The sequence below is a fragment of the Schistocerca gregaria genome, chromosome 5, assembly GCF_023897955.1.
Source record: "Schistocerca gregaria isolate iqSchGreg1 chromosome 5, iqSchGreg1.2, whole genome shotgun sequence".
NCBI classification, from domain to species: domain Eukaryota; kingdom Metazoa; phylum Arthropoda; class Insecta; order Orthoptera; family Acrididae; genus Schistocerca; species Schistocerca gregaria.
In genome coordinates, this window is record NC_064924.1 from 94,722,712 (window position 1) to 94,742,218 (window position 19,507).

At 37.8% G+C, this 19,507-nt stretch overlaps 1 protein-coding gene across 1 annotated transcript in view; it reads right to left on the bottom strand.

Annotated features, from left to right (window-relative positions):
- Positions 1 to 254: 254 nt before the first annotated feature.
- Positions 255 to 19,507, bottom strand: part of LOC126272253 (interleukin-1 receptor-associated kinase 1-like) — a 152,706-nt gene continuing 133,453 nt past the window's right edge. The window contains exons 12-14 of the mRNA XM_049974967.1: positions 15,172 to 15,867; positions 3,722 to 3,940; positions 255 to 2,056 (exon numbers count right to left, since the gene is read on the bottom strand). Coding sequence (XP_049830924.1) covers positions 3,770 to 3,940; positions 15,172 to 15,867 — 867 coding nt within the window. The 3' untranslated portion in view covers positions 255 to 2,056; positions 3,722 to 3,769. The remainder of the gene's footprint in view (positions 2,057 to 3,721; positions 3,941 to 15,171; positions 15,868 to 19,507) is intronic.

Consider the following 19,507-nt stretch of genomic DNA (forward strand, 5'->3'; position numbering starts at 1 on the left):
TGCCTTATCTTGCCACCATCTAATCCCTGTATGCTCTTCTAGGCTACACTGAATTCACCCCATCCCCCAGCTGTATCCTGTTATCCCTTCCCCTTCCCTGCAAATTGCTGCTTCACGGCGTGACACAGTGGCATTCTGCCCAGAGAAAGTGGCTATGTGAGCATGAGGGGTGTGTGTGTGTGTGTGTGTGTCAATAGTCACCTTGTACTTTATTTTGATTCATAATACACTATCAGAAAAGTAGAATACAATTCTTAATGGAAATAGTCTTTTATTCATCAAACAGCTTCATGCTTCAATGACAAATATTACAAAAATTTTACTATTAATACTATTAATATTAAAATATATTCTCAAAAATATCTAACATTTGATATTACAATTCCCTTAAAAGTAAGACTAGCATTAACACAGAAATGTTTTTTGTTTTCTTTTATTTTGCTTTTTTCTTAAAAATCTTTCCTCACTATGAGGCATTATATGTTTTTAAATCCTCTTCTTAACCACAATAACAGTATAATACAAAATAGAGCTCTTATCTCCATTATGCTAAGCTTCTTTAACAAAACAGTATGCAGACTTTAAGCAAGCATTATAATTATCACATTTGCTCTTGAAAATCATTTCACTCAGTTCTTTAATAATATATAAAATCTTTCTCTTAAAAATAGAAATTTCTAAAATATCTATTTGCCTTTCTTCTCTCCTCTTCATTAGAACTGGTTTGTAAAAATATGTACATAATAATCAATCGATTTTAAGAGTTACTGGGAGGAGATCGCATCTTTAACATCATCAGAAACAACAAGAAAGAGCACAGTGTTTAGAGATTCACTCTACTATTACCCACGTTTCATTTCATCTAAAATATTATTTTAGTTCAAAATTTAAATTCACTGAGCATAGAACAGGCACATTAGCTTCAGTACTAAAATCACTTTTACTCTCCATGTAACACACAAAGTAAAGAGGACAAAAACTGTCAACTTAATTCACAGCTATTTAACAGTTATACTGTGTTTGCTGTAGGTAGCTTTTCTTGTCCATATATTTATCCATTAACCACCATTATCAATTTTTTCTCATTTTTGTAAATAATTATGATTATGCCTAAAAGCAACATGTAGTTTCTGACAACATATTCCTTCTCTCCACTTCATTCTTGTAACGAACAGTTAAAATAAATGAAAGAGACAGCTTCTGGGGCTCTACAATACATCTTCTCTTACTCCACACTACCTAGACTTCTTTCCTCTCAAAGATTGTTAATACATGGCAAAAATATCCTGTTAACAATTTTCCCTTTATACAAAAACAAATTTTGAAACAGATACATAGCATAAAAAATTAATAAGTGACGTGAATTTAAGAAATGCTTTCATATCTCCTGCAAAAAGCAGTTTGGTCAAATGTTCATACAAATGTAATATAAGAAACAACAAGAAGAAAGGAAAGGAATGGAATATGAAGAAGAGGAGATACGAATTACAATACATACTGTGTCAGAACAATGTCAAACACAGTTTTTCTACCACTCTGACACATATTTTTATGCAAACAGTTGTAACATGAAATACATTGCCAAATTAAAGCACCACTTTAACAGGAAAATTTTTAAATCTCTGTACTTATAATGCATTGCATGTGGCTCGGTCACTGACTGGGTAAGTGTCAAAGTACAATTAAAATGATACAAGCTTCAACATACATATAGCCTTAGGATTTATTTGTTTTTCTATCATTTATTTCCACTTCTGATCATGCTTTATGATAGGCAACATGTCAAGTTCCAAGACTGTAAAGTCTCCAACAAATGATTCAAGACATTGAGGAAGGACCTCAAGAGTAATGGACTGAATCAGGAAGACATCCAAAATTTGATCAAAGTACAGATCACTGTTCAACAATTGTAAGGGCTTACATGATGAGCACAAGCAAAATCATAGCTGGAAAGACAAGAGAAGGCAGGTGGCCAAACCAAGAGTATAACACTTTTGGTCTGCAAAAAAGGCTTCCAGAAATTCTTTATTGTTACTTGGTGTGGTGTCTAATGGCCCTAAAAGGAAAAAGAAAACATAATAATAATGATGTTAAGTTCTCACACAATCAGAAAGCACAACTGATGCAATGTACCAAGCACAAATTGTCATTTCTCTGCTTTCTACTCAAAAACAAGTCACAGACGTCTCCCAAAATATGGAAGAGAAAGTGTGAACCAAACATAAAAATACTGAAACAGACCTGGAAAAATAAATGAAAAGTAATTTCTTGAGTGATAACCATTTAAAATGGTATCTGTCTATATGTAACGCCATATGTATTATAACTTTAGATTAATTTTACTAAACACCGTAAACTTTCACAACTGGTACTGGCATCAGTCGAAACTTCCAGGCTGACAAGCCATGGTCTTTCTCCTAATGTTTCCTCTCTAAATGCTGGAGACATCTTTAGAAGTAAAGTTTACCACTTTACTTCAGAAGATGTGCACATATCAGCTTGGAAGTTTAAGGGATGTTAATTTCATTAGCCTGTTTGTAGTGATAGAATTGACAAAACTATATCTTTGCTTGTATGAAGCACATTATAAGATGATAAAAATTTAATTTGATTCATGATCAAATGATTCTGTAGTGTAGAAACAGAGCCATTATCAGATTTCTTTCTTCTTTTCCATCATGTTTTGAGGCTTTTGTGAAAAATAAGTGATTATACGGTTCCCAGTACATAACAGCCACCAACAACAACTTCACCTTGGATAAACAATTACTGCTTCAATTACTAAAGACATTTGAGCTTTCAGTAATTCTGCAAATCATTTTCAATCTTGGTACTTACAATGTAAAACATGAAGAGACAGGTTTGTCATTACGCAAGTAAAACTTACATTCCCTGTTTCTGAGATGGCCCCCTCAGAAACTGTTAAGGGAAAAACAGCAGACAATTACAACAAAATTCACATATACAGTTTCCAGATAGGTTAATTTCAAATTTTGTAAACTGTGAACAGTGAAAATGGAAATGAGCATTTGGCGTCATTGGCCGGGAGGCCCCTTGCGGGGTAGGTCCGGCCGCCTTGGTGCAAGTCTTATTACATCCAATGCCGCACTGGGCGACCTGCGCACAGGATAGGATGATGATGAAGACAACACAACAACCAGTCCCTGAGCGGAGAAAATCCCCGAGCCAGCCGGGAATCGAACCCAGGCACCTAGGATGGCAATCCATCATGATGACCACTCAGCTATGCGGGCAGACAGTGAAACTATATTAGTTCCTATACTATGAGAATCACCAACATTTCATCCAAATTTTATGGTGCCAAGTATAAGAACTAACATGCCACAGGACTAAATGAATGCTTGGGGAGAAAACATGGTTAGCTAACCATTCACACAGTAACTTCATGACAATTCATTTTTAGCTTAAAGCTCCCAAGTAAAATGAAGGTACAGAGGGAAAACACGATACTATACAAAACAACCTTGAGCTCACTGATTTCCGTTGCATCATGCAGGTAACAATAGCCTAAAACTGAGTCGAAATATCAGAAATTGGTGGAATAAAACTAGTCCTGATCCTTCATTACATTAAAATGTTGACCTTTATGTATGGTTCATATATTATACTTAAATAGGACAAGCCTCTACATTCTCTAAAAAATTAAATTTAAAATTAATATTAACAAATGGAATTTGCTGCATAAATGTCAAATACATACTATTAACAGTTATGGAAAGATGTTCAGTATGTTATTACGGCAGTGTTATCACAACATGTGTGTACTTTCATTAACACTGGAACTGTCTGCATTGTTACTGTCACTTCTGATGTTATCTTCACTCTTAATTCCAAGTGCAGAGAGTAATGGCAGGCCACCAACACTTGCCTCTCCAGGTGCAAAATTGTTCACTACTAGCACAGCATCCCTCTCTTCTACCTGCAGATGAAGAGTAAAAATATGATTAAATCTTTTTTAAACAGCAAAAAACAAACAAAATGTATCAACTAAGTGACTCAGACAGATTTCCTTTATAGCCTGAGTCAGAATAGGATGAAGAATTTATGCATGAAAGTCAGAGAGGTTCAAAAGCAACAGTTACTACAAAACTGAAACATTCATAACACACAGCAAACCAATGGATGACCAACTCTAGTTCAAAATGATGGTAAAGATGAAATTAAATCAGTCACTGGAGTATCCTACATAATCTCGTATTTCAGAAAATTACTTGAAACAATAGGTATTAAGACCCCCACTTCTTCACAGTTTGTGAGAAACAGTCTGAAACAAGGGACAGCTAGTGAACCCATATATATGAAATGTGTTCAAAAATGAATGAGAACTTTGTAATTTTGCGTGTTTTATTAATTTGATTCACGTTTTTTCAATATTGTGTTGGTCAACACAAGAGAACAGTATTTGAGCAATATTAGCCATATCAGATACTTAGTCTGTTAAAAAAGATAACACATTTTGATAGCATCGGTGATTATTTATTTTGTATGCAAATTAATCAAAAATTTGTAATAAAATTTTGCAATAACAACATAATAAAGTACAGAAACATTTTACAAACGTTAAATATTATTTTTGTTGAATCTGCTATAAGTAAAACGAGAGTTTACAAGAATCGGATAAGGCCATAAAGATGCTGAAAATGATAAGTGCCCTGAATGTCTCAGCACATCAACTGATGAAATCATGGAAAAAGTAAAATAAATTATTATGAACAATCATCTAATCACAGTCAGAGAAGTCTGACGTGTTGGCAAATCAATTGGCTTGAGTCATGAAGTATTTTTGGATGTTTCAGTATGAAACCCATGAGAGCAAAATTTGTCCCAAAATCATTGAATTTCAAACTAAACCAGCACTGAGTGCAAGTTACTCAGGACTTGCTAGATGAAGCTGACAATGATGCAGAATAACTCAAGAATAACAGGTGATGAAACGTGGGTTTACGAATATGATGTTACTACTAAGGCTCGGTTTCCTCACTGAGGGCATTCTGGATCACCAAGATTGAAAAATGTTTGAAACGTTTGGTTAAATGTGAAGATTATGTTCACTGCATTCTTCAACTTCAATGTCATAGTGCACACTACTGCATCACAATGAGACATGTTCATACGTCATTGCTTGTTTGTGAATTTCTGGCTAAAAACAATACTGCAATGACGCCCCTAACTCCATGCTTATCAGACAAGATCCTATGTGACTTTTTTCTGTTTCGAAAAATAAAGCATATCTTAAAGGACTATTATTTTACAAGCATAGATGAGATTAAAAGTGCATTGCAGAGAGAATTAAAAGATATCCCTAAGACAGAGTTCCAGAAATGTTTCACATATTGGAAAAGTACCAGTGTAATGTACAGTATCTAATGGGAACTATTTTGAAGGAATGTCATGGTTACACTAATCCTGAAGCCTACAATAAGACATTAAGAAATGTGAGACATAACCGTCATATCTCTTGACTACAGATATTGTATTTAGCATGGCAATACTTGGCCATACATTACCACATAGAAACAAGAGTTACTGCAAAAGCTGAAAAAGAGATCTTTTTATCTTAAAGCCCACATTTAGCTCCAAGTGATTTCATCTTTTTGTACATGATAAAGTAGTTCAATTCCCAGTAAAGAACCTCATGATTCTATGAAATTTTGCTTCCTGCATACGACAAATGCCTCAGAAACTGTTGTGATATTTAAATCAGAAAATTGACACCATGGGAAAAATTCAACTGAACCAGTGGTGTTCTCATTTAAAAAATGGTGGCATGTGACTGACAACAAATTACATTCTAGTCATATGTCAACTGTCTGAGGAGGAGAAAAGCTTGAGAAAATTTGTGAACTTGTTCTTTGACCCCTTTGAACACTGGCAGAGTTAACTGGATTGATGAGGACCTCTGTACAGTGAATCCCAAAGATAATATGAGAAATGAGGAGGATTTGTTGCCAAAACCTTCCCAGGTAACAACCAAGAAGTTGCCGACACACCCTAGTGGGGAAAAGTATACTATGCAAGCTACACCAAAAGCACCACTATCCTGGTATCTTTTGGGTATCCCCTCTAATCTATTTAGAACATTCTGCAAACACACAAAGGATAGCCTATTGAAGGTAAAATGTTTGAAGTTGTTAGGTCACAAAATAAACCTCCTCAAACAGTTCCAAGACTCAATGTTTTGACCTCTCTGGTAGGATATTCTTCAGGACTCATCTCATGTCCGCATGTAACTCAACATTCTTGAAGAAGATTCTAGAAGAGTGGTTGGAAAGAGTTTTTGGAGAAGATTTAAGAGGAATATGATGCAGCTTACCAGCTCAAAAGATTTTATCTTCAATGGCAGAGGTCATGAAAGCTTGCAGACTTACATGACATTCTACTTGAGAAACTGACATGTTATTCCATTAATGGCATCTTTTGCATGAGTGGGGCCTCAACCTACTAACGGAAGACAGAGGTCTACATTTACACAATGAAACTAAGAAGAACTGTTAAACAAGGAGTGGGGAAGCATAAAATGTGGGTCCCCCCAAAGGTTCAGTATTGAGTCTGCTCCTGTTCCTAACACATGAACATAACCTTTCGAAGGAGAAAGGAATCATGTAAATAATTCTAAATCTTGCAGAGGCCTCTTCGATCTTTCTTCTAAGTGCAGTTACATCTCAATGGTATTTGTCACAGGTAATAAAAACCAGTATTAGTCAAACTGTGATTTACACAATCCCAATACAAGAAAGAATTTCCATACAAGTACAGCTCCATATTCTCTATATCCTTACAATTGATAGGTAACTCTTACTCTATGTAAAATATCAATGTAGTCATGCACATATTACGTTAAAAATAAGGTATCCAGAAGCTATCTAATATAAATGAAGGAAAAACAACTATTATCGAAGAGTCTGGTACTCAGGGAGGAGACTGAAATCACATAATAAATATCTGATATCATAGACTACTCCACTATCATGATGGTACTGATTTGACAAGTGGATGCTGAAGCAATTGATGAAAACTCTGGAAGTGGGTAATTAACACCTACATCACAGTATGCCCTGCCACTTACCTGCCAATTACAGGCAACATTTGGCTATATCATTGGCACCTAATCACCACAAAGGGTTTGGCATAGCTAAGTAAACTCTCAGGTGGAGAAAATAACTTAAATGTATGACGGCAGATTTGGGAATCAAATATTATTGTAAACACAGCTGGTTTCTTGAACTTATCAATTACTTGCTTCATAATGTTCCTTACATGCTTCACACCTTGATCAAGCCAATTCCTCTGCAATTTATTGAAGACTACATTCATATTATCAGTGGCAAGAGACTACATCTTCATTTGAATTAAAGGAATATTATTTTTCAATAACAGAATATTCATCTAATTTTTTTGCACCTATGAAGTCTTCCAGCTTATTCAGTTGTTGAGACCTCAGTAACCATCACTCCATATCCAAATTTGTTCCACTAATTTTAGGCTAATAATCACACATTCTAGAGCATTTAGAAGGAATGAAGATGACATCTTATAGAATGTCCCTTATTCCCTTTAATTACAATACATATGAACCCAGTTTCAATTGACACCTATAATATCAAGCAGTGACTGCTCTTTAGGATTCACCTGTCAAGTTCTCTTAAGTGGTTGGATGTTAGTTTTAATCAATTAGTGGCCCACCAGATGCACTAGAGGGGTTTGACTGGAAAAAATATTTTCTATTCATGTCACAAGCAGTTGGGAGTAATGAAGGTCAATTCTGGCAGAGCCTCACCTTATAAGAACAACCCTAAAACAATTGGAGTGAAGCTGTTGACCAAGGGGATTTTAACTCAACAGCCACACACCCCTTTGACATGACATCACCCTGAGGTCTAGATCCGGATGTTTAGGCCAAGCACCCCATTCCTTTTAACACAGTGCTCCACTGTTATTCTGAAATATGGTTGCTGAACCATGCCGAGAGCTTATGGTTATAGGTCACTGAAAGCACTCACTAGTCCTCAGCTCACTTAAAAATTTAGTCCACATCACAGTAATGTGACAAAATCAATAAGATACTAGTAATCGTGGGTGAAATACAAACAAATGAATGAGTAAATATATATAAAAAAAGTGTACATGGTTGAACCGACAGTCAGCACAGGCAATACAATAAAAATATATTTTCAAAAATTAACTTTTACACATATCTGCACAGACAGTAAATAATAATTACAAAGCAATAACACACATAAATAAGCATCATAGTTGGTATAATCACACATTACTTCTTAAAAAACGTTGAGTGCAGCAATATTTTTGTATGAATGCTTCACTAATACAGGATGGTCTTAAAGTCACAATCTATTTCCTAAGAATAATGGATATATTTACACAATACACATGTGTATTTATTGTCTCTCTCTCACTTTCCTCCCCCTCCCTCTCTCATCAAATTTCAACATTGCTTCCAGCTACTGTTTAAGAGCAGACCTGGATACATTCTGAAGCACGCCTTGTGGAACAGCCGATGGTGCATCCTGGATTCTACATCTCCATCTACATGGATACCCTGCAAATCACACTCAAGTGCCTGGCAGAGGGTTCATCAAACCACATTCACAATAATTCCCTATTACTCTAATCTTGAACAGCAAAGGAAAAAATGAATACATATATCCTGCCGTGCAAGCTCCGATTTCCCTTATTTTATTATGATGATCGTTTCTCCCTATGTAGATTGGCATCAACAAAATATCTTCACATTCAGAGTTGAAAGTTGGTGATTCAAATTTTGTGCGAATATTTCACCACAATAAAGAAAGCCTTTATTTTAATGACGTCCACCCCAAATCCTGTATCCTGTCAGTGACACACTCTCCGCTATTTCACAACAATATAAAATGTGCGGTTTCACCCTGAACCCTCTTGAGATACTCCATCAATTCTACCTGGTAAGAATCCCAGACTGTGCAGCAATACTTAAAAAGTGGATGGCCGGTCTCTTTAGTGGATCTGTTACATTTTGTAAGTGTTGGGCCAATAAAATGCACTCTTTGGTTTGCCTTTCCCACAACATATTCTTTGTGTTCTTTGCAATTTAAGTTATTTGTAGCTGTAATTCCTAGGAATTTAGTTGAATGAATTTACGGTCTTTAGATTGGACTGGTTTATCGTGTAACTGAAGTTTAATGGATTCCATTTAGCACTCATATGGATGACCTCACACTTTTCATTATTCAGGGTCAACTGCCAATTTTTGCACCTTACAGATATCTTTTCTAAACCATCTTGCAATTGTTTTGATCTTCTGAAGACTTTACTTGATAATAAACGACAGCATCATCTGCAAACAACCTAAGATAGCTTGTCAGATTGTCTCCTAAATCGTTCATACAGTTAAAGGAACAGCAGACAGTCTGTAATGCTGCCTTTTGGAACTCCATATATCAATTCTGCTTTACTAGATAACTTTCCATCAATTAGTAAAAACTGTGACCTCTCGGACAGGAAATCATAAATCCAGTCACATAACTGAGATGATAGTCCATATGCTTGTGTAATACAGTGTTAAAAACCTTCTGGAAATGTAAAAATACAGAATCAACTTGAAATCTCTTGTCAATAGCACTCAGCAGGTCTTGTGAGTAAAGAACTAGTTGGGTTTCACAAGAAAGATGTTTTCTAAATTTGTGTTGACTGTGTCAATAGACCATTCTCTTCAAGGTAATTCATAGAGTTCGAACACAATATATGTTCCAGAATCCTGCTGCATATCGACGTTAATGATATTACTCCTACTATCTTTCTTGAATATTGGTGTGACCAGCTCAATTTCTCAATCTTTGGGTATGGATCTTTCGTTGAGAGAGTGGCTGTATATGATTGTGAAACAAATACTAACAAAGAGAGAGAGGGGCTGGCCAGTACTTACCTCAGCTCAGTACAGCCAATAGATACACAAAGCGGAACAGAAAATTTACGTGTCCTAGCTTTCAGAACTTTGTTCCTTCGTCAGGGAGGAGAGAGGGGGGAACAGGGGGAAGGGAAAGAGGTTTCAGTTACTCACAACCCAGGTTATGAAGCAACAGGGGAAAGGTAAACTGGGAGGGTAGCAAAGATGGAGGCATGGGTGTCAGAGGGAAGCCAAAGATATTCTACTGTAAGTACTGTGCCAGCTTCAAACCAAAGAAGATGCATACAGAAGTAAAGAGGTATATAGTATAAAGATAAACACAACTATGTAGGATGAAAAGATGCGTGAACGGCTAAAGAGGAAAGGGAAAGAGGAGAAGACTGAAGAGCAAATGGGAGTGAGGTTGGTTACCATAGGTTCAGTCCAGGGGGATGGCAGGATGAAAGGATGTGTTAGAGTGCAAGTTCCCATCTCCGCAGCACCGATGGACTAGTGTTGGGTGGGAGAAGCCAAATGGCACGTACGGTGTAGTAGGTTCCTAGGTCTGTAGAATTATGCTGGAGCGGATGCTCTGTTACTGGGTATTGGACATCTCCTAGGCGGACAGTTCATCTGTGCCTGTTTATGCGCTCAGCCAGTTTAGTTGTCGTCATACCAAAGTAAAAGGCTGTGCAGTGCAGGCATGTCAGCTGATAAATCACATGTGTTGTTTCACATGTGGCCCTGCCTTGAATTGTATATGTTTTACTAGTAGCAGGGCTGGAGCAGGTGGTTGTGGGGGGATGCATGGGGGCAGGTATTGCAGCAGGGTTGGTTACAGGGATAGGAACTGCAGGGTAGAGAAGGTGGTCTGGGAATATTGTAGGGTTTGACAAGGATGTTACAGAGGTTAGGGGGGCGACAAAAGGCAACTCTGGGTGGTGTGGGGAGAATATTGTCAAGGGATGATCTCATTTCAGGGCTTGACTTGAGAAAGTCATATGCCTGGCGGAGTAATTTGTTGATGTATTCGATGCCAGGATAATATTGGGTGACAAGGAGGATGCTTCTGTGTGGTCTGGGGGTAGGAACATTGTTGTTGGACGGGAAGGAATGTATTGCTTGGAAGATCTGTTTGTGGACAAGGTCTGCAGGATAGTTGCGGGAGAGGAAAGCACTGGTCAGGTTATTGGTGTAATTGTTGAGGGATTCGTCACTGGAGCAGATACGTTTGCCACGAATACCTAGGCTGTAGGGAAGGGAGCATTTGATGTGGAATGGATGGCAGCTATCAAAGTGAAGGTACTGTTGTTTGTTTGTGGGTTTGATGTGGACAGATATGTGGCTGTGAGCTTCAACAAGATGGAGTTCAAAATCCAGATCCAGGAAGGTGGCTTTTGGAGAAGGACCAGGTGAAATTCAGGTTCGAAAAGGAGTTAAAGTTATGGAGGAAATTAAGGAGTGTTTCTTCACCATGAGTCCAGACCACAAAGATGTCATCTATAAACCTATACCATGCCAGGGAAAGTAGGTGTTGGGTCTTTGGGAAAGCCTCTTCCATGCAGCCCATGAAGAGGTTGGCATAGGACAGAGCCATCCTGGTTCCCATGGCCATTCCCCTGATTTGTTTGTAGGTCTCGTCTTCAAAAGTGAAGTAATTATGGGTGAGGATGACGTTGGTAAGTGTGATAAGGAACGAGGTTTTTGGAAGCTCTTCGGGTGGGCGTTGGGAGAGGTAGTGTTCAAGGGCAGAGAGACCATGGGTATGTGGGATGTTTGTGTAAAGGGATGTAGCATCTATGGTGACAAGAAAGGTTTCAGGTGGGAGGGGAGTAGGAATGGATTTGAGGCATTCTAGGAAGTGGTTTGTGTGTTTGATGTAGGATGGGAGTCTGCGGGTGATAGGTTGGAGGTGTTGGTCTACTAGAGCTAAGATACGTTCTGTTGGGGCTTTGAAGCCTGCCACAATGGGACAGTCAGGATGGTTCTCTTTGTGGATTTTGGGTAATAGGTAGAAGGTAGGGGTACGTGGCTCAGGTGGAGTGAGTAGGTTGATGGAAGCCGTTATGAGGCCTTGTGAGGGACCTTGGATTTTTAGGATTTTCTGCAGCTCAGTCTGGAGGGAGGGAATGGGAACCTGGGTAACAGCTTTGTAGGTTGAGGTGTCAGAGTTGACACAGTCCTTCTGCCACATACTCCACATGGTCAAGTACCACAGTTGTGGAGCCTTTATCCGCCGGGAGGATGACAATAGAGCGGTCTGTTTTCAGCTCCTTACTGGCAGGGGCTGGGGTGATGTTGAGGGTTGTTTGTAGGTCTATCGGCCGTACTGAGCAGTTGTATATGATTGTTAAGTATGGAGCTATTGCATCAGTATACTCTTAAAGGAACCTAATTGGTATACAGGACTGGAAGACTTGCTTTTGTTAAATCATTTACGCTGCTTCGCGACTCCAAGGATATCTACTTCTAAGTTACTCATGTTGGCAGTTGTTCTTGATCCAAATTCTGGAATATTTACTTTGTCTTAGATTCCTGCAATCCCTTACCTTTGTTTTGTACATCCTCAACTTTATGTCTCCAAGGTGTAAAATCAGGTGAGGGTGATGGCCACAGTCTTGCTGAACCTCCACTATCCATCTGTTGGTTAATCTTCAATTTAGGTATTCTTTTATTATGAGGCAAAACGAGTATGTCCTCCGTCCTGATGGAACACAACAATGTCAGCAATGCCTCCTTTCTGATGCTGTGCTTCCAGGAATTGCTCTTTGATGTTCAGTGGTAGCTAGAGGTCACTCATTACCCCATATGAGGCAGTTATGTTTCTTAATTTTTTCACAGATGTAGAATGTGGCTTGATCGTTAAACAAAATGTAATGCATTTGCTGTTTGTTGTGTGCAACCCCTGTCAGATTGTAATAAGCAACTCTCAGAGTTGCGTGATCTTTATGGTCTAATTGGTGAAGTATCTTATTTTGGTACACTTCTTTCTTTACTGTGAAGTGTAAAACTTGCATAATCACTGATTTTGACACGTCTAACTTCTTGTCTAGATGAGTTGATGCAATCACACTCTTTTTGATTGCTTCTCTGATTCACTGCCTCTAGTGATATAAGAGGTCCCCTACATGTGGTTCATTAGCAAAATTTCCAGTTCTCTGAAACATATTGACAAGTAACAAGTTCTATGCTCTTGTCAGGCACTTGAAATTTCTGAATGAACTCCTGCTGCAGATCCAGATAAGAACAATCACACAATTGCACACTAACAGCAGCCTCATGTTCTTATACCATAAACATTCTTATTTATTATCCTGGGGGAGGGGTAGTGAGAATACGCCCATGCTATCTCAGAGATGGATTATAATGATACATATTATGTAAATGCATCCATTATATTTTGGAAATGGATTGAGACCTTATGACCACCATGTATTTCTTTAAGCTGTTATTGGACAGTTGTGCTTTTCAAGAAGCATCAGAATTCCATGCCTTCTGGAGGAACACAATTTCCCATCCTTCAACAGGCAATGATACTCTAGGTTTTCAGCTCTGTGAGATATTTTTCTGCTTTGTGCATCTTAGGCCTACTCAGTGTATCTGAGCATTACTGACAAAGCATAATTGATTGACTGTATCAAGATTCATATTTAACACTGTTTAACAAAACTGCAGTTATCTGTTAGAAGGAAGATTAAAAGCGAATTTGTTATACAGGGTGAAACAAAAATACACTACCATTTGAAAATGCACTAATTCACGCAATAATGTAGGTAGAGAAGTAAAAATTGACACACGTGCCTGAAGTGACATGGTGTTTTATTGAAACCGAAAACAAATGCAGAAACTGCCCCCAAGAGATGACACTGGACATCAACACATCAGTGATGCTGAATGAGAATTGTGTATAAATTGAGCTGTAATGAGGAGGAGGAGTCATATCATCCCTAGCCTGCCGGATATACACCTGTTGGAAGGTACAACCCTCATGCACCCATATTAATACATGTGCGAAAGATCTTCTGGGCAAATCATTTGGTGAGAATTGTGTGTCGAGCCACCACATCTGCCACCTTAACTTCCCAAGTCCCCAGACCTCAATCCATGTGATTATTGGTTGTTGGGATACCTGAAGTCACAAGTCTTTTGTGATCCTCCGACTTCATTAGGGATGCTAAAATACAACGGCTGACAGCAATTTTTCGCACCATGCCTACTAATATGGGGTACAGTGCTGTTCACAACATTGCTCCTCAGTTACAGGTATTGTTCGTGAACAATGACCGACTTGTTGAACATTTGTTATAAAGATCATCATCTTTGCTAAAAGTCAACTGTTATGCTAATTATTGCTCATGTATCATAGAAAGTGTCATCTGCTAGTTATTTTGAACACTTTTGTTTGGTTTCCATAAGCACCTATGTAATTTCATGCATGTGTGCAAATTTTTGCCCCCCCCCCCCCTACCTACATTATTCCATGAAGTATTGAATTTTAAAACATCAAAAAACTTTTGTGTCACCCTTTACAATTCTGTTAATACATTATGATATGAATTATATGCTATTTTATTTGTAGAAGGCACTGGTTCTGTATTAAGTATATAGTTATGTAGGTTAAATTTTGACAAAAGTAGAAATCATCAATTAATGGGTTCTTAACATGGAAAGAAATACATTCTATCACTGGGCAATAGTTTGCCTCTCTGTACATAGTGGTGCCACTGACAGTGTGGAAAGAACTTTCGAAACAATAGTGACTACGATTCAGTATGAAGTTTGAATACCTTTCCAAAGTTATTTGTTAAATACACTGCTGAATTGTGAGAGAAATCTGAGAACAAACACAAATTTTGCTCTTAGGCCTATTTGACTGCAGAACACAATACTGGCCTGTACTCAGCGCTTACAAAATATTTTCTTGAAAATTTCACATGAACTTATTAAAAGTGTGACCTTTTCTCACCTAGCCAATAAACAAACTTAAAGTATGTGGACCTTTTAACAATTTTCTTGTGGATGCTCAATAGTGGACTAAAAACACATAAGATACATAAGATCACATTAAAATATTTGTTATCCAGCAGAGGTATGTAGAAGTAAAAATATCACTTGTAGCTTGCACTAGTTCAGAGATGTGAGGTTGAGTAGGAGTGTGAGTGTGAGTGTGAGGGTTCGGAGGAAAAGGTTTGTTTTTTTTTTTTTTTTTTGGGGGGGGGGGGGGGGGTAGGAGGAGGGAGGGATCATGTTGAAAATGTAATTATGCTTACCTTTTCTGATTTACTGTTATTTTGACTTGCGGATTCTTCGGCAACTGGTATATGCTTGGAGAAAGAGCTGGCTGTTGGTGGTGTAACGGCTATCAGTGGTGCAGCAGCTGGAATTGTCAATGGCAGTCCAAAGTCATTTTGTCCAAGGTGTGATGCAACAGACTCTGCAGATGTCTTAATCAAGCTAGGAAGCACAGTTGGACGACTAGGCAAATTCAGAATTTGCCCATCAATATTCAAATTATCACCTGCACCATTTGCAACTAAATTCACTGCTTTCTGCAAACTATTCATCTGAAATGGATTTATACTGCCACCACCATTGGGGTGGACATTTTGCTTCCTGGGTGTGTTGAGGATGACTGAGTCAACAACACCATTAAATTTCATTTCATTTGGAACAGCTGTTTCAACAATATTATTGAAGTTCCCTTCATAAGGAAGAGGAGATGGTACATTCATCTGAATATTGTACACTAGTCTGTTTTCATCCTCAGGATGCACATTCATTTTTTGGGCATTCCCATTACTGACCACATCAAAAAATCGATTGTTGGGCAGCACAGGAGATGCCAATCCCCCAGGAATCTGCTGTTGCTGTGGTAACACCTGTTGCTGCTGCTGCTGCTGCTGATGGAGGTGATACAGCGGGGAAATAAAAGGCAAGTTTGGAGCTCCATGAGTCAAATCAGGCACCTGAAATAAGAAAGTAAACTAGAAGCCATTACACATAAACTGAATCAAAATAATTCTTTATTAAATCTCTCTTAGTCAAATCACATAACTGCATGTAACACCTGTTCTCCCTGTCTGCATACTCATAGCAATACAACATAGCAGAAAACATAAATCCACTTGCGTAAGACATTACAAGTATATGACCATTCAGGAACTACCCATAAAATTCATTTGGTCTGTCTGGCAAAGATACACTGGTTGATAAATTTTAGTAAAGCTTGACACGTGGTCATCAGTGTTCCTACCTTGAAGTGCATGTTGGTAACTCTTGCCGTGAGCGATGAAGGGAAGCTAACCTGGTAGGATAGCTGATTTGTATAGCCAACAACAATTATGTTTTACTTTCAGTCACAGGAGAAACAAATATTGCATTTTAATGTAACATTCTTGATCATAGCATGCAATGGAACTGCAGTTCCACAGAAAACACAGATGCACATATGGTAATAAATTATTTAACACAAGTGGTGCTGGTATCATTATATACTTGCAAACATGTGCTGTCTCTGCAATTAAATAAGACTTCATCTTTATATGACAGGTGTTTCACTTTTTTGTATTTATGAAACGTCACATATTAAGGTCTCTAATGACACTTTGTAAATAAAAGGAAACTAAACATGTATGACATAAAAATAAACAGCATTTTGTTTAGCTGCATTGATGGATCACATCTTCAAGAAAATAGTAATATAGGAACAAGGAAGGAATGCCAGAAAATATAAAAATAATGATGACATCAGGAATTCATTCAAAAGAACTTGTTGCACTGCAGCTCATACCCTGTTGCTACACACTTCATAAAATGCACAAATGGACCCTTCTTTTCACCATATCTTCTGCACCCCACATACTCAAACAAATGGCTATCGAACTGCACTGTCCAGTTCTATGAAGCAATCTTCATTTGGCCAACCAGATGACTTCTATACTATCGGTTGTGCACCTGTTTTGAGATTGTTAAATTCCACTTTGTGTTTAACAGTAAAATGCTTGAATCCTTCATCATTCAAACACTTATTTATGTGACATAAAGTAGTCAAAAATTTCTGTTGCTTCTGACGGGCTGTACTCAAAAGATATTACTGAGCAGCGCCTTCTTTGTACGTCAGGAAACAATTTTGGACATCACTTGGGGGTTCCTCTTTCAATTCCTTTGAACACTCGACTTCCTATATTATTATTATTATTATTATTATTATTATTATTATTATTATTACTCCTTTTTTTGTCACTGCCAAATTTCCTCCTTGCAAACATAGCCTCGTTGATTTCCACAATAGCCCTACTGCCACCAACTTTCTCACTTTCATTAAAACACATTTCAGTACACACTTCTCTGCACAAGCTTCTCCTTTCCACAAATGTCTTCTCAGAGAAGTGCAGTACATCATTTAAAAAAAAGGTTTCTGCAGGTTTTCACCCAGAGAAGTTAAGTGCAGAATTTTTGCAACACTTACCTTACTTCCCTGAAACCAAGCTGTAGCTAACTGTACGATACATCTTTTTGCAGCTCCACTGCACTTCACCTGTACTATTCTTATGATAAATAAGACTAATATTCCCACTATACTTCAGACATTTTCCACAACTGGCTCTAAGCCAGTGAGACATACAACACGTAATGTCACCTTTGTGTTCCATCAGGAGAAATTCTCTATACAGAAATTGTTCAAAGGGCACGGTTCAAAACACAATGGACTGAAATCAAATTCATGAAACGTATTCACAGTTGCGAATATGGACAATCATCAGCTGTATAATGGACTGACAGCAATGAAAATTTGTGCGGGCTTAGACTTGATCCTGGTTCTCTCACTTAATGCGAGTGGCTGTCTTACCATTAGGCTATCCAAGCATGACTCATAGCCATACCAAAACTTCCACATGTAATCAACACTGTGTTCACAACATGTCCTTGTACATTCATTAGGTTTATTCTGTACAGGGGAGATATTTTAGTTGAAGGTTGTTTGCCTGGTGTCAGCAGATAAATACAATAATGCAGTGCCTGTGTTGTTCAGAAGTATGATGGAATGTTCCTTCAGAAATGCATGCATGTCTTGGAAAATTAAAAGTTAATATTTATAAAAATGTAAATGATGTCAGTAACATTTTTCTCAGGGTTGTTGGGACATAACCACCATGACACAGCCCTACCATCTTTTGATATGCTCTGATCACATAGATCAATGCAGCACATTAGAAAGATGTTAATCAAACTTACATTACCGTACTACCTTTTTATCACTGCCAATACCTTAAGAAGTTGAGACACATAATACTTACATAGAGCTTGGGCTACATCATAGGTCATTCTGTCCATCTCCATTTCATATTCAGTTTTGTTGGATTTGCCCACTCACAACCAAACTGTTTTACCAACCCAACCAAGACCTTGGCCTGCACTACAGATCTGCCAGTCACCACAACCATGTTTTCTGCTATCACATTCGTTGGCCACATCAACTCACAACCAAACTGTTGCCTTCTAATCTAACTCAGACCTCTGGCTACACTACAGATCAGTCTGTCACCACAACTGGGTTTTCTGCTTTCATAATTGTTAGCTTTGTCAACTTACAAACTGCTGCCTTCCAAAAACTTAGATGTCAGGCTCTGCTACAGATCGGCCTGTCACCACAACAACTTTTCTGCTTTCACATTCATTGACTTTACCAACTCACAACAAAACTGTTGTCTCCCAACACCTCAGGTTACACTACAGGTCATAAAACAAATGCCAGGTTTCTGGAATATCAGAAAAGTAACAAACAGCCATCCACCCATCAGAAATGGTTTGTGATTGTCATCAATACCTCAGCTGTGTATTTTACACAATTACTTCATATCAGACTGTCATAAAACAAAAATTTCCTCAGTTTTGACAGATCCTGTGATTACTGCCTCATAACAGAAATATCAAGATTCAGTGAAACTCGAAAATTAATAAAGGACCATCCATAAAACATGAATAATTCATAGCTGTCTGTCACCAACATCATCGTCTACATTTAAGAATAAATAATTAGTAATATTTCCTCATACAAATTGCTACATACCCCAATGACAGAAATTCAAATATGCTGCAATTGCAGAAAATGAAGAAAGGGCTGCCTACACAACGTAGGAATTTGAGTCTATCCATCACCAAAAGAAGAGTTACATATTTCGTATGAATTAAATAGTGTAGAACATTCACCATTACACATATTCCGTAGTTCAGACATATACTTGAATATTTATCTCAATACAAAATCATTAAAAGTAATACATATTAACTACAGAAATTCCCAGAAAAAATCTTTATTTATATCATAAGTCTCAATATTACTTTTCCATCTAACGCCTCATCATTCACTCTATAAATGCCTGTCACCAAGCACAACAAGCACAGGCACTGCCAACACCTGTGCTGTACTGCAATTGAGAAAAGCATGTGGATGGTCCATAGCAAAGTTCAGGCTGAACTTTAGCACAGTGACAGAACGTTTTCTTTTAATGCTGTAGCTTACATTCTGTTATAGATACTAGTCATATTAATGGCTGCCTGCTATATACACACATACATTTCATACTGCTGCCCTATATCAGCTCA